The sequence below is a fragment of the Ostrea edulis genome, chromosome 6 (genome assembly GCF_947568905.1).
Source record: "Ostrea edulis chromosome 6, xbOstEdul1.1, whole genome shotgun sequence".
Classification (NCBI taxonomy): Eukaryota; Metazoa; Mollusca; class Bivalvia; order Ostreida; family Ostreidae; genus Ostrea; species Ostrea edulis.
In genome coordinates this window covers 83126666-83153325 of record NC_079169.1, presented here as the reverse complement: position 1 = coordinate 83153325, position 26660 = coordinate 83126666, and the positions used below count along the sequence as shown (strand labels likewise).

The 26660-nt window shown below is 36.0% G+C and overlaps 1 protein-coding gene across 4 annotated transcripts in view; it reads left to right on the top strand.

Moving 5' to 3' along the window:
- LOC125683912 (low-density lipoprotein receptor-related protein 4-like) overlaps positions 1–26660 on the top strand; it is a 100338-nt gene that overhangs the window by 55457 nt on the left and 18221 nt on the right. For all 4 annotated transcript variants that reach the window (XM_056141012.1, XM_056141013.1, XM_056141011.1 and 1 more), the window contains 8 exons: positions 4237–4362; positions 6405–6622; positions 8988–9175; positions 11467–11668; positions 14577–14766; positions 18149–18280; positions 21078–21215; positions 25130–25388. In XM_056141012.1, coding sequence (XP_055996987.1) covers positions 4237–4362; positions 6405–6622; positions 8988–9175; positions 11467–11668; positions 14577–14766; positions 18149–18280; positions 21078–21215; positions 25130–25388 — 1453 coding nt within the window. The remainder of the gene's footprint in view (positions 1–4236; positions 4363–6404; positions 6623–8987; positions 9176–11466; positions 11669–14576; positions 14767–18148; positions 18281–21077; positions 21216–25129; positions 25389–26660) is intronic.

The following is a 26660-nucleotide window of genomic DNA, read 5'->3' as shown; positions in this document are numbered from 1 at the left end:
TGACTCATTTATGGCACTATACACTGTGTAATATAATCTTAAAAATAAGTTACAAAAGTAATCTGTTACAACTTCTCAAATTTAGTGTTGGAAAATTTGCAACAATAAAGTGAAGACAGGATGGATATCAATTAATTTTTGGCATGATGTAATTTTAATCCATCTGTATTTACATGAGTTCCACTTTTACACTGACACTATGGTTGAATTGAATCAAACCAAACTCATCAGAGAACCCCTCACCTCGTCCAAGTACAGCTGTACAGTGACAGCAGGTGATAAGATATCATTCCATAGCTCTGTCACACCAAGAACACAAAATGGACAGAGTAGAAAGTTGTACTCTTGGGGTGTTTGATTGGCCTGTTTTGACTCTACCTGTAATAAATCATACCGACCTTGAAGCGTGCTACTACACCAGTGGAACAGAGAACAAATGGTGAATGGTTTGGGAACAAACAGTTTTGTTTGGGGAACGAATGCTAAATGGTTTGAACAGAATGGTTCTCGGCAAAAATGGAAAGATTCTTATCATGAATTGAGTACTTTGAGATTGGGAACAAACGTTTCTCATCGAGAACGGAACTCTGGTCTAAGATGGGAACAAATGGTTTGGCTACGATTTCAAATTCTGCATTTAGGAGACTTTTGTTAGGAAAGAGAGAATTCAATCGTCGAAATAAAATTTCAATTTTATTAAAATTATGAATATTATAAAATGGAAGAAAGGGAATGGAAGTAAATTAATACATACATGTGCAGTACTGTTAAACGTGCCTTAAATTCCACAAGGGGATATTTACATGTATGTATTGTAATCAACAGAAAACAACTTCACACTTATAGTAAAAAAAAAAAAATCAAATTTTGTCACTTCAGGTCTGATTTCAATATTACAACATTGTCACCTTTAACTCAAAAATGTTAAGATTTTTTTTCAACTACTTGATGCACAGGCAATTTTAGAAAGGAATTCAGATTGTACATGTATTACGTGTATTTTTTTGTAAACTTTATTCAAGGGTTTATAGTTTCACAATAGCTCGTTAAATAATTTGGAATTTTCATCATATGCATATTTAGAATAAATGTATCCAAAATATATAGATCATTACTTGTACATGTAATATAATAATGAATAGTAATTAAGAATTTTGATTTGAAAAAAATTTAATTTTGTGTTTAAATCCGATAGGGGAATGTGGACATTGTTTCAATATAATGGTGACTTCTGTTGATTGATAGTTCATGTAATGGCACCCATTCAGTACACATACATTAAAAAAGACTTTGAAAACACCTGCCAAAATTTAAAGAGGGATATCAAGGAAGCCAATGTTACCTGAGACTGAGACCTACAGTGTGGACTCCGTGTCCACTCTCCCGTAGACTCTAGTACATGTACACCGTTACTCTAGCAACTCTTTGAGTCTCGATCACTTCATACTTTTTAGCTCACCTGAGCTGAAAGCTCAAGTGAGCTTTTCTGATCACCCGTATTCCGGTGTCCGTCCGTCTGTCCGTCTGTAAACTTTTCACATTTTCAACTTCTTCTCAACAACCACTGGGCCAATTTCAACCAAAGTTGGCACAAAGGATCCTTAGGTAAAGGGAATTCTAAATTGTTAAAATAAAGGGCCAGGACACCTTCCAAGGGGAGATAATCAAGAAAAGGTAAAAATAGGGTAGGGTCATTAAAAAATCTTCTTCTCAAGAACCACTGAGCCAGAAAAGCTGAGATTTATATGAAAGCTTCCTTATATAATGCAGATTCTAAATTGTTAAAATCCTGGCCCCCAGGGGTCGGATGGGGCCACAATAGGGGATCAAAGTTTTACATACAAATATATAGGGAAAATCTTTAAAAATCTTCTTCTCAAGAACCACTGAGCCAGAAAAGCTGAGATTTATATGAAAGCTTCCTTATATAATGCAGATTCTAAATTGTTAAAATCCTGGCCCCCAGGGGTCGGATGGGGCCACAATAGGGGATCAAAGTTTTACATACAAATATATAGGGAAAATCTTTAAAAATCTTCTTCTCAAGAACCACTGAGCCAGAAAAGCTGAGATTTATATGAAAGCTTCCTTATATAATGCAGATTCTACATTGTTAAAATCATGGCCCCCGGGGATCGGATGGGGCCACAATAGGAGGTCAAAGTTTTACATACAAATATATAGGGAAAATCTTTAAAAATCTTCTTCTCAAGAACCACTGAGCCAGAAAAGCTGAGATTTATATGAAAGCTTTCTTATATAATGCAGATTCTACATTGTTAAAATCCTGGCCCCCGGGGGTCGGATGGAGCCACAATAGGGGATCAAAGTTTTACATACAAATATATAGGGAAAATCTTTAAAAATCTTCTTCTCAAGAACCACTGAGCCAGAAAAGCTGAGATTTATATGAAAGCTTTCTTATATAATGCAGATTCTAAATTGTTAAAATCCTGGCCCCCGGGGGTTGGATGGGGCCACAATAGGGGATCAAAGTTTTACATACAAATATATAGGGAAAATCTTTAAAAATCTTCTTCTCAAGAACCACTGAGCCAGAAAAGCTGAGATTTATATGAAAGCTTTCTTATATAATGCAGATTCTAAATTGTTAAAATCCTGGCCCCCGGGGGTCGGATGGGGCCACAATAGGGGATCAAAGTTTTACATACAAATATATAGGGAAAATCTTTAAAAATCTTCTTCTCAAGAACCACTGAGCCAGAAAAGCTGAGATTTATATGAAAGCTTCCTGATATAGTGCAGATTCCAAATTGTTAAAATCATGGCCCCCGGGGATCGGATGGGGCCACAATAAGGGGTCAAAGTTTTTTTTTTTTGTTGTTTGGTTTTTTTTTCTGGTTTTTTTTTATTTTGATATAGTGCAGATTCAAGTTTGTTAAAATCATGGATCCCGGGGATTGGATGGGGCCTCAAGGGGAGCATCAAAGTTTTACATACAAATTTATAGGAAAAATCTTTTAAGATCTTCTTCTCAAGAACCACTGAGCCAGAAAAGCTGAGGTTTATATGAAAGCTTCCTGATATAGTGCAGATTATAAATTGTTAAGATCATGGCCCCCGGGGGTCGGATGGGGCCACAATAGGGAGTCAAAGTTTTACATACAAATATATAGGAAAAATCTTTAAAAATCTTCTTCCCAGAACCAATAAGCCAGAAAAGCTGAGATTTATATGAAAGCTTTCTGATATAGTGCAGATTCAGGTTTGTTAAAATCATGCCCCCCTGGGGTAGGATGGGGCCACACAATAGGGGATCAAAGTTTTACATACAAATATATAGGAAAAATCTTTAAAAATATTCTTCTCAAGAACCATTGGGCCAAAGAAGTTCACATTTACATGAAAGCTTTCTGACATAGTGTAGATTCAAGTTTGCAAAAACCATGGCCTCCTGGGAAAGGTTTGGGGCCACAATAGGGACTACGGTTTTACATACAAATAGATATGGAAAATCTTCTGATATGGACCAAGGTGACTCAGGTGAGCGATGTGGCCCATGGGCCTCTTGTTTTAGAAAGAGACACTTCACCAGTTGAAATTCTAACAAGTAATTTAATTTAATTTTCCAACACTTTCACCAAAACAGGTCATATTCATATTAGTCAAAGAGTTATACATATTCAAAGTAGATCTTATAATTTGGCATTTTTTTTTTTTTTTTTCAAAATCTGCATGTACTTCTTCTTTTCATCAACAATATCATCATTATTAATTCATTTCTTTAATTATTGATTTCAAAATGAATAATCCATTTTCACATATTATATTCTTTAGTAAGTTGATTTCCGTTCACAACCTTGGGGAAAATGAATTTGCCTTTTACCACAAAATGAAAATATGCTCTGTCGTGTCTTGATGGACTAGTAATTTATCTATTAACTTTAGATTTACGGATTTTAACTGCAGATCTGTCCACCCCTGTACAATTTTAAAATATTGTGTTGAATCAAGAGCTATAGTCTTTTCATCTTGACCAAGCGCCATGTTGACTTACAAAGACAGAATGACGCATAAGTTCCGAATGACAATGCAAGAACAAACGGTTTTAGATGGAAACAGAATGCTTTTTGCTGGAAACAGAATGCTGAACGGTTTGAACGGAACGGTTTGATGTGGGAATGGAACAGTTCTTATCGGGAACAGTAATGGAATGGTTCAAATGGTGTAGTAGTATGCTTCAGGGTCTGTAGCTAAACAATTTGTTTATTTCAGCTCCTAACAGATGTGGCCATAATAATGGTGGATGCAGTCACTTGTGTTTACCAAGTATTGTGGGTTTTACTTGTTCTTGTCCATCAGGTCAACACCTGTTAGCCAACAGACGCAACTGTACCAATGGTAAGATCTTTTGTGACGAGTTCTACACGTGTCCGGTGATAAGATATCCTACATGTGTCCGGTGATAAGATATCCTACATATGTACCTGTGATAAGATATCCTACATGTGTACCTGTGATATCCTACATTTGTACCTGTGATATCCAACATGTGTACCTGTGATAAGATATCCTACATGTGTACCTGTGATAAGATATCCTACATGTGTACCTGTGATATCCTACATTTGTACCTGTGATATCCTACATTTGTACCTGTGATAAGATATCCTACATGTGTACCTGTGATAAGATATCCTACATGTGTACCTGTGATAAGATATCCTACATGTGTACCTGTGATAAGATATCCTACATGTGTACCTGTGATAAGATATCCTACATGTGTCCTGTGATAAGATATCCTACATGTGAAATGACTTGTTCATGAGAATTAACTTTTTCTTGACACAATGTAAAGTCATTTGATAAATCGATGTCTTCTGATGTCAAGTGAGTGGTTATACATTATACAGCTATTGAGTTTTGATGAGGTCTGCTTGTGACTACACGGGCCTGGTCTGGAATCAGTTGACCACGGCCACAGTCAACCTATACTTGACCAGGTCTGTATAGTCACGAGTATAGACCTCATCAAAACTCGATAGCTGGTTTATCAAATGATCTGGCCCCAAGACCATTAACTGAGAATAGACTTGATGAGTTTTTATCTGTAATTTTGTCACCAAAAATTGAATTCAATGAAAATTGCTCTATAGTATATATTTCAGTAATAACACCAGTATATGATTATTCCAAACATTTTTTTTTAATTCAAAGTAGGCACATGAATGTGTAATTTTTGTGATTAAATAATTATTGGCTTGCAAACCAATAATTCTTCCCTTATTTCTTTACACTAAAAGCAGTTATCTAATGTAGTTTTTAGGTTTCTCTTGATTTTGTACAAAATAAAATGTTTTTATTAGACATTAATATATATTCCTAAGACATTGAGAGATTTTGAGAGAAAAAATATGGTTGTCAACACTTTCACAGCTAATACCCCTTAAAATCATTTTTTTAAAATTCATATCTTAAGATTTAACAAATGTTGAAAAAAGTGCTGGCCGGTTTATAAAAAAGAAAATTGAATGCAAACATATACTAAAAATTTATTTGTTAATGAAATTTTTAAAAAAGGTAGTTCGTTTTGAAATTAAGTCTTAATTCTATAAAGTCTAAACCTAAAAACCATAACAGTAATAAAATCTATACTTAATTCTCTGTAGTTGTTAGAGGTTTGACCATAACTAGTAATAAAATATATACTTAATTCTCTGTAGTTGTTAGAGGTTTGACCATAACTAGTAATAAAATATATACTTAATTCTCTGTAGTTGTTAGAGGTTTGACCATAACTAGTAATGTTTGGTAAAACTATTAACAGCATTGATTTTGATTTACCAATACATGCTGTCCATTTGATTGGTGGATAAAAATGTTAAAAAAATCTATGGTTGGTCAAGAGAGAAATCCTGAATGAACCCCTTGAAGTTAATATTGATGTGAACTCACTCTGAGGTTCACACCATACAAGATCTTCTGAACCAATCAGAGAGAATCAAAATTCATGATCATTTATTGATATATATGGTAACATATCCTACATATATGCTCATGTGATATATTTGTATTGAAATCCGTATATCGAGTAATTGTCGTGCTCTGGAAATATTGAGGTTTTTGGTTTGTTGTTTTTTTTTGGTGGATCAGGAAGATTTGCCAAAAATAAAAGCTCCAATATTTTTATTCGTTTAAATGATGCACTTATGAAATGAAATTGAACCAAAAAAATAAAGCACTAAGATTTCAAACATCAATTGTTTTTTGAAATATCCGCTAAATACCCAGTAATATCCCAGATGCTAAAATTAACAGATATATGGTATCCTAAACATTAACAACTGTTCATTATGCTTCCCAATATATTTATATAAGAGTTTGACACAGTAGCTATTTGAGGTGTTTTAACTCTGTGAATTGATTATCTCTATTCACAGACATGGCCACATTTTTACTGTTCTCTACATCCACGGAACTTCGCAGAATCAACATGGACCCTGCGATAGGGGTTGACCGCTCCGACTCTATTATTCCCTTGACAAACGTTGACCATGTGATTGGGCTGGACTTTGATTCTGAGGAAGACTTCGTTTACTTCACAGATACGAGTCGCAAGACCATCAGCCGTGCTAAATGGGATGGCACCGCAGAGAAAGTAATATTGCATGCTTTCATATCATAGATACATATATGCATGTTCTTTAATATGTACAATGTTCATCATGCAGGGTACATAGAAAGATTCCTATTAACAAAACATGATCATCAGTTATTTATTTTTTCTTGAAAAACAAAAATGTATAATTAGTAAACTCTTATAGTGATTATTGGGTATTTTACTGACCAGTTGAGGTATATTACACTAGTCAGAAAGCCTGCATTGATGAAGTCAATAAGTAGACATTAAGTTAGTGTATTACACTAGTCAGAAAGACTGCATTGATGAAGTCAATAAGTAGACATTAAGTTAGTATATTACACTAGTCAGAAAGCCTGCGTTGATGAAGTCAATAAGTAGACATTAAGTCAATTATAATTTTCAACCTTGCCAATCAGTTGGAAATGGTTCTCGAGTTTGGCTTTGCCATTTTTGCCAATGGGGTTTTTTTTTTTTTTTTTACAAAAATGGTGTAAAGGGATTAAAAAGTTGCAAAAATCATTTTATGCGATACACAAATGTCTTGTGATTTTTAATGGAGATTCGAAGACATACAGTTTTTGGTCTGCCTTTGCATGTCTGTTAATCTGTAAATTTTCTGTTTAGTATATGTTTGTTTGCCAAAACTTGAACTTTGCCCATAAATTTTGATTTGATGGTGATAGGGCTTTCATATTTCACTCGTGTATTTCTTGTGACAAGACCTTTTGTTTGGTACCTAAATTTTTGACCTTGTAACCTTCATCTTGGAGTTTGATCTACTTTATGAAAAACTTTAACCTTGGCGTTAACTTTTGATTTTGAAAACCTAATCTCAGCCATAACTTTTTAATGGTTGGTGATTGGGCTTTCATATTCCACGTGTGTATTTCTTGTGACAAGACCTTTCTTTTGGTAACAAAAATTTTGACCTCATGACCTTGTCCTTAAAGTTTGACCAACTTTTGAAAAAACTTTAACCAAGGCCTTAACTTTTGAATGGTTAGTGATGAAGCTTTCATATTTCACATGTGTATCCCTTTCTAAGTACCATAATTACTTTACTTCCGTATGGGGGCATCAGTGTTTCACAAACATATCTTGTTTAATTTATTGTTCTGATTCAATGGTATTTTACCCAAAATAATATTCACAGCATTAAAACCATGCAACTATAGTGAGGGTTGTTATGAGGCCAGGCTGCCAAAAATGTAAATTTTATGATCCCCAGAGTAGAGGTTCTGACTCCAGGGCGGGGCCAAACTTGGTATATAGTGTTTATGTGTAAAACATTTTTAAAAGATCTTCTTTAGTGTTATTGATGCTAGATTGAAACTAAATAGATTTTTAGAAAGAGCAAGTCAAATCCTTTACCAAAATTGTAAATTTGATGATCCCTGCAGGGTTAGGGGTTTTGGTTGTAGGGTAGAGCCAAAATCATTATAGCGATTATAGTATGTGTATTTATCATTTGAAAGACTTCTTTAAAGGGACATGGACATGATTTGGACTGAACATTTTCAAATTTTTAATGTTTACAATGCTTAATTTGGGTATTTCTAATGGTCAGCAAAAATTTGAATGTCAGTTGTTGAGTTTCAAATGAGATACAGCACTCACAATTCTTTGTTATGTAAACAAGGCTTGTTCCATGTTTTTAGCTCACCTGGACCGAAGGCTCAAGTGAGCTTTTCTGATCGAAATTTGTCCGTTGTCTATCGTTGGAGTCGTCGGCGTAAACTTTTCACATTTTCATCTTCTTCTCCAAAAACACTGGACCAATTTCAACCAAACTTGGCAAAAAAACATCTTTGGGTGAAGGGCTTTCCAGTTTGTTCAAATGAAGTGCCATCCCCCTTCCAAGGGGAGATAATCACAAAAATCAAATATTGGGTAGGGTCATTTAAAAATCTTCTTCTCAAGAACCACTGAGCGAGAAGAGCTGAAATTTACATGAAAGCTTCCTGACATTTTGTTAAAATCATGGCCCCTGGGAGTAGGATGGGGCCATAATAGGGAAAATCTTTAAAGATCTTCTCAAGAACCACTGGGTTAGGAAAGTACAAATTTACATGAAAGCTTCCTGACATAGTGCAGATTCAAGGTGTAAAAATCATGGTCCCTGGGGGTAGGATGGGCTACAATAGGGGATCAAAGATTCACATACAAATATATAGAGAAAATCTTTAAAAATCGTCTTCTCAAAAACCACTGGGCCAAAAATGAGCACGGAAGTCTCTAAGATTCTAATAGAAGAATATTGTAAAACTCAAGGCCCCTGGGTCAGGGTTTTAGGTCTTGGCTATATGGATCACATAGTAAAGAAGTGTTAAATCTTTTGGAATCAGTCTGATACAGTATATGATAATATTTTGTGTACTAGGTGTTGGTGGACACTCGGTTAATAGTCCCAGCAGGCATTGCTGTTGACTGGATGGGGAGGAAGCTCTATTGGACAGATGCTGAACTGGATGTAATTGAGGTGGCTAACTTGAATGGCAGTGTACGCACCATCCTGGTTTGGCAGGGAATGGACCAACCCAGGGACATCATTGTGGACCCAGAAACAGGGTACGAAATTGTTTTTAGCTCACCTGAGTTTGAACATGAAACAGGGTACTAAATTGTTTTTAGCTCACCTGAGTTTGGACATCATTGTGGACCCAGAAACAGGGTACGAAATTGTTTTTAGCTCACCTGAGTTGTTAGCTCACCTAAGCTTTTCTGATCAAATTTTGCACAGCATCTGTATATCCATGTCTGTCTGTCAGTCTGGTGCAAACTTTCCACACTATCATCTCCAGAACCACAGTGTCAACCAAACTTGACACTAATTGAAGTTTTTTTAAAAGGACTATGTTCTCTAGGAAGGGGAGATGATTAAGAAATGATCAAAGTAAGGTGGAAATTTTTAAAAATCTTCTTGAGAACTAGGAAAGCCATAAAGAGGAATAGTGCTTTTGCTGACGAAACGGCCGACTCAGAAATCTAAAGGGAAAACACTGGTTTCCAAAAATAGATTGGTGTGTTATTTTTAAATGTAAGGCCAACATTTTTGACGTTTCGTTAACCAAGATAAATCACTGCTTCAGTTTAGCATTACTGACATTTATATGAGTCGTTCTTTAATCAATAAACCATGTTCCTATGTGGAATGATGAACAGTACAATATTTTCATAGGTGCATTCATATGAACAACCCTTTTACAAATGGCATTACTTAGCTCACTGTATTTTTCTGACATGGCTACAGCACCTTTAATAGATTTCATCAGTTCATTTGCCTTTGGTTGATAATTCGAGTGTTTAGCTTTGCCTAAATATCATATGACAGTTGCTACATGAGTTTTTATGTTCCTATTGAGAAGTCAAACTGTATAACAGTTATTTTCCTTCCTTGACCTATTTTTATTAGATGCTGTGCATTTGTGCCCCTTTCCTTGTAGTATTTGTTTAGCTTTTCGTCAGCCGTAATACATTACGGTTTGAAAACCCTGTGCACACAGGAACAGGTTAGTGTAAACAAACGGAACTACAGTAATCTCGGTATAAATTACTTTTCTTTAAGTCGTAACTTACAAATATTGAAAGTTATGATGAAAATTACTAACATTTCTTAAAATATATGTATCACATTTATACCCTTAGGAATATATTTTGCACTCAATATCTTGAAAACCCTTAGAATGACAGATATCAAACTTGGTACACTGATACATCCTAAGGAGTAGATGATCCCTATTGATTTTAAGGTCATATGGTCAAAGGTCAAGGGTCAATCCATTCTGGATATCGGAAGATATTGTCTGCTCAATATCTTAAGAACCCTTTACTTGACAGACATCAAACTTGGTACACTGGTACATCTTAACGAGTAGGTGATCCCTATTGATTTTGAGGTCACATGGTTAAAGGTCAAGGGTCAAACTGGACTTAGGAATAAACTGTCTGCTCAATATTTTGAGAACCCTTTGCTTGACAGACATCAAACTTGGAATACTTGGAATACTTTTTCATCTTAAGGAATAGATGACCCCTATTGATTTTGAAGTCACATGGTCAAAGGTCAAACTGGGCATAGGAAAATACTGTCTGCTCAATATCTTGAGAACCCTTTACTTAACAGACATCAAACTTGGTACAATGTGTGATCGATAGAAATTTTTAATTTCTTCTTGATAACTACCGTTCCAATTCTTTTCAAATTTGGTATGAAGCATCTTTGGAACAAGGGGGACATAAATTTCAAGTTTCATGACTCCTGCATGCACCCCTGAGGCCTTAGGGGCAGGGCAAAAACTGCCAAAAATTGACCAATTTTTAAAAATCTTCTCTAGAACCGCATATGTGTAAGAAAAACTAAATGCATAACGATGTAGAGCAGGATGGCCTCTACCAAAATTGTAAATTTCATAATCCCCAGGGTAGGGGTTCTGACCCCAGGGCGGGGCCAAACTTAGTATTTATAGTGTTTTTGTGTAAAACCATTCCTATCTTGGTTCCCTAATTTTCCAGTTTTACCATAACCTATATAATGAACTTTGAATATTGTTGCGGTCCAGGACTTTTTTCAACCGGTAGGGGACTATGTATTGTTATGCAATGCTCTCAGAATGCTTGTTAACTTTATATTTGTGACTGTTCTTTCATTTTGAAATGGGATGAACATATGTTATCATTTGGGAATATCATAGGCCTTCCATGCACTTTCAACGACTCCCAATTTTAGACAATCAATAGCCAAAAAAATAAATTAAAGCTTCAATTTGTTATGGAGAAAACTGTTGGAAATAAGAAAAAAATATTTCAATTGCATAAAAGTTAAAACATATTACTGAAATCTGAGAGATTGTTATTTTTAGGTTGATGTTTTGGACTGACTGGGGTAAACATCCTAAGATTGAGAAAATAGGGATGGATGGAAAGGGAAGACGAGTGATAGTAAACTCGGATTTAAAGTGGCCCAATGGTTTAGCACTTGACATGGACACTGAGACACTGTACTGGACAGATGCTGGAACCAGTATGATAGAGTGCTCCAATGTAAACGGTGGAGACCGAAAGGTATTGTCCTCTAAATCTCCTCTTCATCTATTCTTCTGTCTTGACTCTCTGTTAAGAAATATACATTAACCATTATAAAAATTTCACAGGGATATGAAGCATCTTTAGGACAAAGGAGACATACATGTAAACTGTAAATTTCAGGACTTCTGCACCCCTGAGACCTTAAGGGAAGAACAAACCTGCCAAAAATTTACAATTTACAAATTTTTCAAAAATCTTCTCTACAACTGCACACCTGTAGGAAAAACTAAATACATAGTCATATAGAGCAGGGAAGCCTCTACCAAAATTGAAAATTTCATGATTCCCAGGGTAGAGGTTCTTGCTCCAGGGCAGGGTCAGATTTGGCATAATTATACATGTAGTGTTTATGTGATAAGATTTAAATATGAATTGAAACTAAATATATAGAAAGAGCAGGTAACCCTTTACCAAAACTGTAAATTTCATGATTCCGGGGGTAGGGGGTTTTGGTACCATGGTTGCACTAAAATGGACGTAGAGAAAAACTAAATGCATATGAAGGTATAGCAGAAAAGGATGTACCAAAATTGGAAATTTTGCAACCCCAGGGGTACAAGTTCCAAGTCAAGAGCAAGGTCAATATGGTCATATACTGTTCCTGTCTATTACATTCAATAAACTTTTACTGACTCTAAATAGATATAAAATGAATATTCAAGAGGAGCAGAAAAGCGTCCACCATCTGAATGCTTCATTATAATGTATTGAAAGCCATCTACATTGTAAAATTCATTGACTATCAGCCAGGGCAGGGCTGATAATGATATATAGTAAAATGTTCTGATTCTAATTACATGTATCTTTGAAAATCATTTCTATCCAATGTACTTTTTGAATGGGAGATAATTGCATTATGATTATAATGTACATAAATTTTTAATGTGTGAAATTTTTGTATTACAGTAAAACACGCTTATAGCAAAGTGCTGGGGATGAAAATTTTGATTTGTTATCAACATAATTTGTCATAACCAATAAATCCAAAATGTGTTTTAAAATGACAGGAAGTGAAAATCATCTGTAAACATGAATTCATTATAAGCTTGTTTACTGTGACCATGTTTTACTGTTTCTAAATTACATACACAGCAGCAATGATTTTACCATTGGCGGTATCATCCTACACATTTAAAAACTGTTTATGCATGAATGATCCTGTTATATGCATGATCAGGCAGGTTACATGAACAATTTTACACAATAACAACAATAACAAAGACACTGGCTGTCACTATAACATAGACACTGACTGTCACAATAACAACAATAACATAGACACTGACTGTCAGAATAACAACAATAACATAGACACTGACTGTCACAATAACAACAATAACATAGACACTGACTGTCACAATAACATAGACACTGACTGTCACAATAACATAGACACTGACTGTCACAATAACAACAATAACATATACACTGACTGTCACAATAACAACGAGCTATAACTGTGTTGGGATGCCAACACAAATGTCTCCGAACACCTCCCCATGTCAGAAATGCTTTTTGATGCCAGATATGCACTCAGGATCCTCAAAAAACCCTAGAAACTAAATTTGGTTGAAATCCGACGGACTTCATTTTTGGCCGCCATTTTCTTCAATGACGGCCATTTTGAAACATTTGAAAATTGATTGGAAGGAAATACTGATGCTAGAAATGAATTGTGGACCCTCAATTGACCCCAGAAGCCAAATGTTGTAGAGATTTTAACACTTTCAAATTTTTCGGTATATGGCGGCCATTTTGAAAATGGCGGCTCAAAAAAAAATTTTGATGGTGGAAATGGACTTGGGGTCACTGAATTACCCTAGAAATAGAATTTGGATGAAATCCGACAACCTTGAGTCTTTGACGTTTTTTGGCCGCCATCTTGAAACGGCGGCCATTTTGAAAATTTGAAAAGTTGAATGCACCCCTCCTAGTGACCCTTTATCAGCTCACAAAGTTTGAAAAGGATCTGTCGAAGCACTTTCACAAAATCGGTCGGACAAATTTCTCACTAAAGAAGAGGAATAATAAGAATAAGAAGAAAATAATAATAAGAAGAAGAAACGGAGCAAAAACAATATGTCTCCGACACTTTGTGTTCGGAGACATAACAATAACATAGACACTGACTGTCACAATAACATAGACACTGACTGTCACAATAACAACAATAACATAGACACTGACTGTCACAATAACAACAATAACATAGACACTGACTGTCACAATAACATAGACACTGACTGTCACAATAACATAGACACTGACTGTCACAATAACATAAACACTGGCTGTCACAATAACAACAATAACATAGACACTGGCTGTCACAATAACAACAATAACATAGACACTGACTGTCACAATAACATAAACACTGGCTGTCACAATAACAACAATAACATAGACACTGGCTGTCACAATAACAACAATAACATAGACACTGACTGTCACAATAACATAGACACTGACTGTCACAATAACAACAATAACATAGACACTGACTGTCACAATAACAACAATAACATAGACACTGACTGTCACAATAACATAGACACTGACTGTCACAATAACAACAATAACATAGACACTGACTGTCACAATAACATAGACACTGACTGTCACAATAACATAAACACTGACTGTCACAATAACAACAATAACATAGACACTGGTTATCATAATAACAATAACATAGACACTGACTGTCACAATAACAACAATAACATAGACACTGACTGTCACAATAACATAGACACTGGTTATCATAATAACATAGACACTGGCTGTCTCAATAACAACAATAACATAGACACTGGCTGTCATGCTGCTGATGTTTTGTGATGTATTTGAAACCTCTTTAAATCTAGATAATGTTTGACAGGTGATAATCTCAGTGGGTGTACAGCGACCCTTTGGACTAACTGTGTACAAGGACAAGTTGTACTGGACAGATCGTCAAGATAAAGGGCTCCACTCAGCACACAAAACTAATGGCTCACACATGGAGACACTGAAATCAAACTATGCTGATATCTGGGATGTAAGGATGTTCCATAGGAACAGACCACAAGGTACGACTCAAACCCTGCTATAAAGGGAAAGGAAAACCAGACAATATCAAGGTCAGACCCCAAGGTATGACTCAAACCCTGCTATAAAGGGAAAGGAAAACCAGACAATATCAAGGTCAGACCCCAAGGTACGACTCAAACCCTGCTATAAAGGGAAAGGAAAACCAGACAATATCAAGGTCAGACCACAAGGTACGACTCAAGCCCTGCTATAAAGGGAAAGGAAAACCAGACAATATCAAGGTCATACAATGATGGTTCTGACATTTTTATCTACAATTATATTTTCATATCCTCAATATGAAGAACTGTTGTATAATTTCTGAAATAGGTTTAAATTTTTTTGCACACATAATCGGAGATTCAGACGCATATAGTTTTATGTCTGTCCATCTGTCTGTTTTGCAAAAGCAGTAACCTAGCTTGGCCATAACTTTTGAGTGGGTGGTGATATGGCTTTCGTATTTCACGTGTATTCCTTGTGAAAGGCCCTTCTTTTGGTGATGAGATTTTTTAGTCGACTCGTGTAGCGAGCTATTCCTTGCCTCCGCCGACCATCCTACGGATTTACCTCCTCAATACCACCCTCATACACAACTGAATATAGTTTGACTGGCAGTGTATTACTGTTCGTTATCTTAACCTTTCATGTTGATTGATTTGTGAAATCACATAGAACTCTTTTTAATGTCATGGAACGTACACATTGTTTGTGAAAGAATGTGAAAATATTCTAGAATCAGGCATCGATAGCAGGTCTGCAACTGAATATACAGTTGGGAGAAGATGAAACTCTGGGGATATGAAAGCAGACACTTTCATTGAGTTTAACAGGTTGGGAACACTTCCCCTATAGCGAGATCTTCTCACTAAAATGCAATTATCCTTCTTTAGAGAGAAGTAAACATTACCATAAACATTTGTTTTCGGTGTCTTTATTGAAAATAATGGCAAATTCCATGCAATGCTGAATAAGTGCGACACACAATCAGCATGACACGAATTGTTTCTATAAAATTTACAACACAGTCAAGTAATTTCATATCAATGTTGCTGCATAAGAGTGAAGGAGGCTGAAACCCAATGCCCATCCTGAGTGTTTTTGTTTTGACTATAATGTATTTGCAGAAGTATCAGACATTTTTCACTTTTTCTTCTTTTCACGTGAAACACAAAGAGATGTACTCCGCAGGTGTTTTTCTCGGTTGTACAGGATATGTTTACTCTCACTATAAAGGGATAATCGCATTTTTGCGAGAATATCTCGCTATAAGGGAAGTGTTCCCAACCTGTTTAAGGTTGATGAAGTTATGTACTATAAATTAAAATTTTAGCCAAACAATAATGGTGAAAGACTTCTGCATCTATCGAAATAATATTTTTAATCGTACGTGAATATAAGGAAAGGGGGTGTAGATGAATAAGGGCTTCGTATTACTTTATACATTGCATTTAACTTTCCGTGAAAATAAATGATATGGTGATTCTTGAACTAATATTCTAACAGAATTCTGACAAAAATATATCTGAAATGAATTAATGAATTCCATATTTGTGTAAATAAATGAATAAACAACGAACGAGTTAACATCATTTACGTACTCGCATGGTACATTTTTGCAGGACTACTAATCATGGCCCCCAGGGATAAGCTGGGGTCACAATAGGGGATCAAAGTTTCACATGGGGATACATAGGAAAAATCTTCTCAAAAGCTACAGGACCATGATTACTCATATGAATATGCAAGCATCCCCAGGTTATGCAGATTGAAGTTTGTTCAAATTATGGTCCCTGGGGATAGGGTGGAGCCACAATAGGGAATCAAAAACTTTGGGTTCAATTTTATCTTTGATGTCTTTTGGGTTTTTTAAAAAGAGGGTTAGAGTTTTTTTTCACCAAAATTTTGACACCCCTTGGGAAAAAAATCCTGAATCCTGCATGAATATCTTTGATTATTTTGACACAGACTTCTGGACAATGTAAACCTTTGACACACGGTGTTATATGCTGCTGCACTGTCTGTAAGGCATTGAGTTCTGCATAGTTTAGACTGTCACTGCTTCGTTCATCATCAGAAATTTACTAGAAAGAAAATTTATTATTCATTGGGTGGAGAAATGGAAGATTATTTTATAATGAAGTAACTTTGGCTTAATCAGGCATTTTGACACATACACACACACACACCTGAAAAAATCCTGGATCCGCACATGGTCGGAAGATGACAATGATAGAGACGATGGTGAGAATATCAGGCACAGAGTGACAGAATTTTTGTTGAGCCATTTTTTTTTAATCACAACCAAGTCAGAATGATAAGAATGATAAGCGAATTAATGAGAACAAGATTTTCGTGAGTGGGTGGGGTTGTCAGAATGATGAGCGAATGAATGAGAACAAGATTTTTGTGAGTGGGTGTGGTTGTCAGAATGATGAGCGAATGAATGAGAACAAGATTTTTGTGAGTGGGTGTGGTTGTCAGAATGATGATGAGAATGATGAGCGAATTAATGAGAACAAGATTTTCGTGAGTGGGTGTGGTTGTCAGAATGATGAGCAAATTAATGACAAGATTTTTGTGAGTGGGTGTGGTTGCAGTGAAAACTGTTCTGATGATAATTCGTCTCATAGAGAGCATGCATGTCATCTTCTATTAAGGCTGCACGAGTTCACCATAAGTGAGAGAGACGTATTGTTATATGTTGAGAAGATATGGTAATAGGAAGTGTTAGGAAAATTCATGACATCACAATGAGATTTAAAATATCGAAGTTTTTCATAAGCATAAACAAGTCATTTTCAAAATGCTATATTTTTGTTTTTAATACAGATATCCTAGTGTCTCATTTTCAGTTTTGTTTTTAGCATTTTTTTGCAGTAATTATCTGAAATCATAAAAATCTGAAAATGTATAACTTTTGTCTATCTGACAAGGCTCAATTGGTGATGTAAAAAATTTGAATCCATGGTGTGCACAATATCCAACAAATGTTTGATGCCATAAGGATTATTTCACTTCTATGTGGAAGCGACTAAAATCATTAAAACTGATATTCCTAAAATATCTCTGGACCTTGGGGTAGTTTTCCATCAATCTTGACAATGAGGTAATTATTTCTTGTAAGAAAATCTTAAAACTAATCTACTGTATACAGGGTTATTTTTTGCCCCTTATTATTTTCGCCTTTTTACACTTGCTAACGGTTTCGCTCCATTTTAAATTTGCACGGAAACAGTTTTGTTAAAAGAGAATTAAAAGAAAATTTAAACAATTTCGCCCAGTCTTATATTCGCCCACTGACAACAGTATGCATGACGCCATGTTTTCCGAAAGTATATTGAGAGAATATTGTTTAGTGTGCATTGCTTTGAATTTCAGTTCACTCGGAATGTAATTCCAACAATGGTGGCTGTAGTCATTTGTGTCTGATGGCTCCATTACCCCGAGGACACTCCTGCGCTTGTCCCACTGGGATTCTGTTGAGGAAGGATAATAGAACGTGCAATACTGGTTTGTTCAAATTTTGGTTCTTCTCAAATTATTTGTAGAGTCGATGTCTTAATTTTAAATTATCCTTATTGCTAGAATTATTGTAATTCTAATGTCACTAATCTGATGTTTTTTAGCTCACCTGAACCGAAAGTTCAAGTGAGCTTTTCTGATCACATTTTGTCCGGCGTCCATCTGTCTGTAAACTTTTCACATTTTCATCTTCTCATGAACCACTGGGCCAATTTCAACCAAACAAATATATAGGGAAAAACTTTAAAAATCTTCTTTTCAAGAACCACTAAGTCAGAAAAGCTGAGATTTACATGAAAGCTTCCTGACATAATGCAGATTCAAGTTTGTTCAAATCATGGGCCCCTGGGGTTGGATGGGGCCACAATAGGGGATCAAAGTTTTACATACAAATATATAGGAAAAATCTTTAAAAATCTTCTTCTCAAGAACCACTGAGCCAGAAAAGCTGATTTTTACATGAAAACTTTGACATAGTGCAGATTCAAGTTTGTTCAAATCATGGCCCCCGGGGATAAGATGGGGCCCCAAGGGGGGGATCAAAGTTTTACACACAAATATATAGGGAAAAACTTTAAAAATCTTCTTCTCAAGAACCACTAAGCCAGAAAAGCTGAGATTTACATGAAAGCTTCCTGACATAATGCAGATTCAAGTTTGTTCAAATCATGGGCCCCGGGGGTTGGATGGGGCCACAATAGGGGATCAAAGTTTTAATACAAATATATAGGAAAAAACTTTAAAAATCTTCTTCTCAAGAACCACTAAGCCAGAAAAGCTGAGATTTACATGAAAGCTTCCTGATATAATGCAGATTCAAGTTTGTTCAAATCATGGGCTCCGGGGGTTGGATGGGGCCACAATAGGGGATCAAAGTTTTACATACAAAAATATAGGAAAAATCTTCTTCTCAAGAACCACTGAGCCAGAAAAGCTGATTTTTACATGAAAACTTTCTGACATAGTGCAGATTCAAGTTTGTTCAAATCATGGCCCCCGGGGGTAGGATGGGGCCACAAGGGGGATCAAAGTTTTACATACAAATATATAGTTAAAATCTTTTTCTCAATAACCACTGAGTCAGAAAAGCTGATATTTACAAGAAAACTTTCTGACATAGTGCAGATTCAAGTTTGTTCAAACCATGGCCCCCGGGGGGTAGGATGGGGCCACAAGTGGGGGGGGGGGTCAAAGTTTTACATACAAATATAGGAAAAAGCTTTAAAAATCTTCTTCTCAAGAACCATTGGGCCAAAGAAGTTGACATTTACATGAAAGCTTTCTGACATAGTGTAGATTCAAGTTTGCAAAGGGTAGTTTGGGCCATAATGGGGACTAAGGTTTTACATGCAAATATATATGGAAAGTCTTCAGATATGGGCCAAGGTGACTCAGGTGAGCGATGTGGCCCATGGGCCTCTTGTTTTATATACCCCCAGCAAACAGTAAGGGGGTGGGGGGTATTAAAATTATCATGTCAGTCGTGTCCATCCATAGACATTTTTTCGCCTCAAATATTCTTAGATGCTATTTTTCCCAAAATTTGTGGACCTGTTGTAATAAATGGAAACCTGATAATATGAATCTAGTATATTCAGATTGATTTTTTTATTTTTCTGTACCTTCTCTTAATTATCAGAATCATCAGATACATTGGATAAAGTCATTCTTTAACAAATATCTCACAAAATTGTGACCAGAATTTGATTGCTGTTCCAAACTTTTAGTCACTTTTGATAAAATTTGTAGTCAACAAAAAGTAATGAACTTTAACCATTTTTTACACAATAACTTAAAGTAATCTGACAAATGAAATAGTTATTTATTTATTTCAATAAACATTTAAAAATATATGACGTTTTAAAGCCTGATTTCAAGGAACAGATTTTTGTACCCCCTAATCATAAGGAGTTGTAATTAAGAGCAATTAATTAATTGACACTGGTATAAAAGTTAATAATCAATTACAGTACTAATGAATTCTACTTAGCATTAAAATGTCATCATTTGCAAACTTAAAGCTTTTCAGAATATGTGAGTTTAAAATGTAGATGGGAATCCAGACTTAACGTGCATATCTCTTATTTACTGACAATGTACTCAAAAGTTAAAAACTGCATTCATTGTTTTGAAAGTCCAACGCACTTGAAAGCCCTTTTGATTACTTCCGTTTCTGTGATATTTTGTTGTGGGTATCCATGACTTCTGTTTCTGTGATATTTTGTTGTGGGTATCCATGACTTCCGTTTCTGTGATATTTTGTTGTGGGTATCCATGACTTCCGTTTCTGTGATATTTTGTTGTGGGTATCCATGACTTTCGTTTCTGTGATATTTTGTTGTGGGTATCCATGACTTCCGTTTCTGTGATATTTTGTGGTGGGTATCCATGACTTCCGTTTCTGTGATATTTTGTGGTGGGTATCCATGACTTCCGTTTCTGTGATATTTTGTTGTGGGTATCTATGACCCAGTTCGCATGAATTGTCATAGTCGCAGTGCATGCAGTCATACAATTACGTAATAGGTGTGAACCATTTTTAATGTGATCACCATGCACAGAGGGTTTATCTCCCATTTCTACAAATCTAGTGGAAGTTGAATTGTCTACATTTATGTGCCTTACATTTTATGGAATGATGAAAATGAGTAATATAGAATTTCTTCTTTCAGAGTACAAATGCAGTACTCAATATTGGGAAGGTTTTTAAGCTTTGTAACAGTTTGTAAATCATTATTCATAAAAATGTTATGCTTAAATGTAAATAGATTATATTCTTCCACAGATATGACCAATTTCCTGATATTTGCACGTAGATCTGATATCAGAAAAGTCTCGCTTGATGTTGAATATTTTGCTGACGTAGTGATGCCTGTTCGACAGCTGAGGAATGTCATTGCTCTAGATGTGGATATTATCAGTAGTAAGTCCTGCAGTACATTGCTCTAGATGTGGATATTATCAGTAGTAAGTCCTGCAGTACATTGCTCTAGATGTGGATATTATCAGTAGTAACTCCTGCAGTACATTGCTCTAGATGTGGATATTATCAGTAGTGAGTCCTGCAGTACATCGCTCTAGATGTGGATAGTAAGTCCTGCAGTACATTGCTCTAGATGTGGATATTATCAATAGTAAGTCCTGCAGTACATTGCTCTAGATGTGGATATTATCAATAGTAAGTCCTGCAGTACATCGCTCTAGATGTGGATATTATTAATAGTAAGTCCTGCAGTACATTGCTCTAGATGTGGATATTATCAGTAGTAAGTCCTGCAGTACATTGCTCTAGATGTGGATATTATCAGTAGTAAGTCCTGCAGTACATCGCTCTAGATGTGGATATTATTAATAGTAAGTCCTGCAGTACATCGCTCTAGATGTGGATATTATTAATAGTAAGTCCTGCAGTACATTGCTCTAGATGTGGATATTATCAGTAGTAAGTCCTGCAGTACATCGCTCTAGATGTGGATATTATCAGTAGTAACTCCTGCAGTACATTGCTCTAGATGTGGATATTATTAATAGTAAGTCCTGCAGTACATCGCTCTAGATGTGGATATTATCAGTAGTAAGTCCTGCAGTACATCGCTCTAGATGTGGATATTATTAATAGTAAGTCCTGCAGTACATCGCTCTAGATGTGGATATTATCAGTAGTAAGTCCTGCAGTACATTGCTCTAGATGTGGATATTATTAATAGTAAGTCCTGCAGTACATCGCTCTAGATGTGGATATTATCAGTAGTAAGTCCTGCAGTACATCGCTCTAGATGTGGATATTATCAGTAGTAACTCCTGCAGTACATTGCTCTAGATGTGGATATTATCAGTAGTAAGTCCTGCAGTACATTGCTCTAGATGTGGATATTATCAGTAGTAAGTCCTGCAGTACATTGCTCTAGATGTGGATATTATCAGTAGTAAGTCCTGCAGTACATTGCTCTAGATGTGGATATTATTAATAGTAAGTCCTGCAGTACATTGCTCTAGATGTGGATATTATCAGTAGTAAGTCCTGCAGTACATTGCTCTAGATGTGGATATTATCAGTAGTAAGTCCTGCAGTACATCGCTCTAGATGTGGATATTATCAGTAGTAAGTCCTGCAGTACATCGCTCTAGATGTGGATATTATTAATAGTAAGTCCTGCAGTACATCGCTCTAGATGTGGATATTATTAGTAGTAAGTCCTGCAGTACATTGGTCTAGATTGGATATTATCAGTAGTAAGTCCTGCAGTACATTTTGCATATAGATCTTCACACACACTTCAGATTCAATTCCTAACTACTTAATTTGGAGTAAATATATTTTTTCAAAAGGATTGACATTAACAAAACTCAGGTTTGACCGTCTTGAATTAGAAATGTGTTATACATTAAGATTAATTGAACATTCCACGTCAAACCATCCCGGAGTCAGGTACGCCTGTACCTTATACCTGGTTTGTCCTGTAACCATGACAACAGTGACAACACAAAAGGTACTTTACTCATGTTTATTGAATCTACAAATAATACTTCACACAATAGAAAAAAACAATTAACACAAGGGTGAGTGGAATAAGAGTGACCGCATTGTATCAACCCAAGAGTGACCGCATTGTATCAACCCAAGAGTGGCCGCATTGTATCAACCCAAGAGTGGCAGCATTGTATCAACCCAAGAGTGGCCGCATTGTATCAACCCAAGGGTGGCCGCATTGTATCGACCCAAAAGTGGCCGCATTGTATCAACCCAAGGGTGGCCGCATTGTATCAATCCAAGTGTGGCCGCATTGTATCAACCCAAGTGTCCATGGGAATATCCGGCATACCAACTTAACCAGTATAACGGGCAAACCGGTGGCCTGGCATTGAGCGCCTGTACTGAAAATCCCAAACTATGACTTACCACCTATTTGGGATAGTAAGAGTTTTTAAGTCATCTATATACCCCATTTCCCAGAGATTGCACCTGGTTGTTAGTACATTTCCATGTACTCTTGGACTAAGTCTACCCTCCTGTGTGAAGAGGTGGAGTGGGCACCAAGGCTGAACGACTTGAATGACCCCAATCCAGAACAACATAATTTCCAGACATACGTGGAAACATACATAAAAATTTGCATCTATTTTAAGTCTGCTGAATGTGGAGTGTATTTCATATACAAAATAAATCAAGAAATAAACTGTGAAAATTACTTTATAAACAGTTGGTGAAATGAATGGTTTTAAGTGTCTACATTTTGGTCAAGTATGATACAAATTATAGCCATTGGATGATTATCATACCTGGACAATTCCTGTTTCACGCACAGGATTTTCTGTACCTGATTTTTATATGTGTTCAAAACAGGAACAAAACTCTGCAACAATTTACTTTGACACAAGGCAAGGTACAGTGAAACTTCTCCAAACCGGTCCCTCAGAAAACCGGTTCTCCCTGAATATCGGCCGATTTTCAAAGTCCCGGCAGAAACCTTAACATTTCCTTACAAAGAAAGTCTCACAAAACCGGCCACCCCTGAAAACCGGACATCGGCCACTTTTTAAAGTACAATTGTTAACAAACGTGTAATTTACCCTTATAATACCAGCCACAATTTGAATACTAGAAAATTTTGGCCAGAGTGGTGAGTAAGACTGGCCAGGTGTGAACAATGACTGACCTACTGGCCAGGTGGGAAATTATCCACCGGAGGTGTGAAAAACACAAGTGGCCTCAATAAGTTCTATAGTTTACCTGTGCTGTCCAGGGTGTTAATTGGTGCTTGGCTAATCCAAGTGACCCTTTCAAATTTCTGTATGAAATGTTATAAACAGATATGCACATATTGAATGAATACAATCAATACCCCATATTGTTGCACCATGGATATAAGCGGTAGTTAATTAACAACAAACCCATGACTGTTAATGATAATTTTCAATAGATAAATGATTTTTGGGGGGTTTCCATAGACTTAAAATTCCTAAGAAACATCAAAATTAAAATTATATATTTACTACTGTACTTTTCAAAAACGTCAAAACAAATTTGTTAACGATATAAGCAATGGACGTAAACAGAGTTTTTATAAGTAAGAGGAATTCCAATAATAGGCCTCTGTGTTTTCTTTATGTATCCTGTTATAGATTTTTAGTTAAAATTAGATGATTGCTTCAAGACTATTTCTTGTAATAATTACCTGTAGGTACAAGCGGACTAGTTTGATCTCCAGGGATAATTGATCATAGATCCCCCATATCAAAGTGAGCAGTACCTACTCTGTACCTACTCCATGTATTAATTGCAGCAATCAAATGGCTATGTGTTTGTTTTGTTTATTAAAACATATGCTGAAATTCTACATAAATGCTGCTAGTCTACAGATTTCTATACATATATATCAAATGCAGTTTTATTTAAACGGAATGTTTTCCATTATTTATGCATGTCAATGTAAAAATGTTTATTCATGTTTAATTAGTTTTAGTGCTATAAATTGAAAATAAACATGTTAGTAAATTATTTTGTTTTATTTCCAATAGTGAAATAATAATCCTTGAACACCATATTATATGGTTTGTGGTATGTCAATGAAATATCTAATAAAAATTGAGCTGAAATGTCTTTAAATGCTAAATTCTCGGTATACCGGCCACCCCTCTAAACCGGCCGTTTTTTTTTCGGTCCGACAGCTGGCCGGTTTAGAGAAGTTTCACTGTACATGTATTTCTAACAATTCAAAGAATATCAGCTAGAAACAAAATTCATGTGTATGTATTGATAGAGTCTGAAACACATCCAGTATACATGATTGTTTGAGATCTAGTACTGTTTTTTTAAGTCAAATATTGCTTTTGTAGGAAAGGTCTACTGGACAGACACAGTGTTAGATAAGATTATGAGATCTGACTTGGATGGATCCCAAGAAGAGGAAATCATTAGAAATGGCCTTGATACACCAGATGGACTGGCAGTTGATGCTGTGGGTCAGAAGATCTACTGGACAGACACTGGATTGAACCGTATTGAGGTGGCGAATGTGGACGGAAGCATGAGAAAAGTGTTGTTCTGGGAGAATCTGGACAAGCCCAGAGCTATTGTACTTGTGTATGAGTTGGGGTAAGAAACCTGCTGCTCTGACAATAGCTTATCAGAGTTATAATGAATTTTATTTCACTGCAAACTATAGGGAAGATCTTTAAACATCTCGTTCTCAAGAACCACCTGGCTATAGGAGTGGAGATTTAAGTGGAAGCTTTCTGGTATAGAGTAGATTCATATTTGTTCAGATCATGCCCCCCCCTCCCCCGAGGGTAGAGTGGGGCCACATTTGGGGATCAAAATTTTATATGCTTTTATTTTATAGGAATAACTTCTTCTCCAGAACCACGGGGCCAATTTCAATCAAACTTGATACAAATCATCTTTAGGGGAAGGGGATTCAAGGTTGGTCAAATGAAGGACCATCAAAAGGGAGATAATCACAAAAATGCAAAAAAAAAAATAGGGTGGGGTCGTTTAAAAATCTTTTCAAGAACCACTGGCCCAGAAAAGCTGAAATTTACATGAAAGCTTCAAGATAAAGTGGAAATATCAGTTTGTAAAAAGCATGACCCCTGGGGTTAGGGTGGGGCCACAATGGGGATCAAAGTTTTACATGTGAAGGAAACCAAACTAAATGGCACAAATTTGTTAATATGAAAGGCTATACCCGTCTACAAGGGCATATGATATTTAATGGATTTGTAGTCAAGTCTAATGATTAAGTTTGATAATTAAGGAATTTTTAGTCAGTACCTTTGAACAGTTTTTAGGTCACCTGAGTAAACTCAGCAGGTGACCTATTGCAATTGGTCTGCATCGATCGTCGTGCGACGTCCGTTAACAGCTTCTTCCCAGAATCTACTGGGCCAATCTTGACCAAATTTGGTATGTAGCATTTGTAGGAGAAGGAAACCGGGAATTATAAATTTCATGACCCCCCCCCCCACCCCCACTCTAAGGGGCCTTAATTTTGGGTTAAAAAACTGTAAAATTGATGTATTTCTTTGAAAATCTTTTTCTTTCCTCCTGGGAATGAGTATATAGTAATGATGAGCAAGGAAACTTCTACCAAAATTGTAAATTTCTTGATCCCCAGGGTAGGGGTTCTGACCCCAGGGCAGGGCCAGACTTACTATATAGTGTTTGTGTGTAAAACACTTAAATAACATCTCCAATAACTTCTTGATACTATCATTCCAATTCTTTTCATTATTAGTATGAAACATCTTTGGAACAAGGGGGACATAAATTGTAAATTTCAGGATTCTTTCATCCCTGGGGTCCTAAGGGTGGGGCAAAAACTGCCCAAAATTGACTAATTTTCAAAAATCTTTTCTCTACAACTAC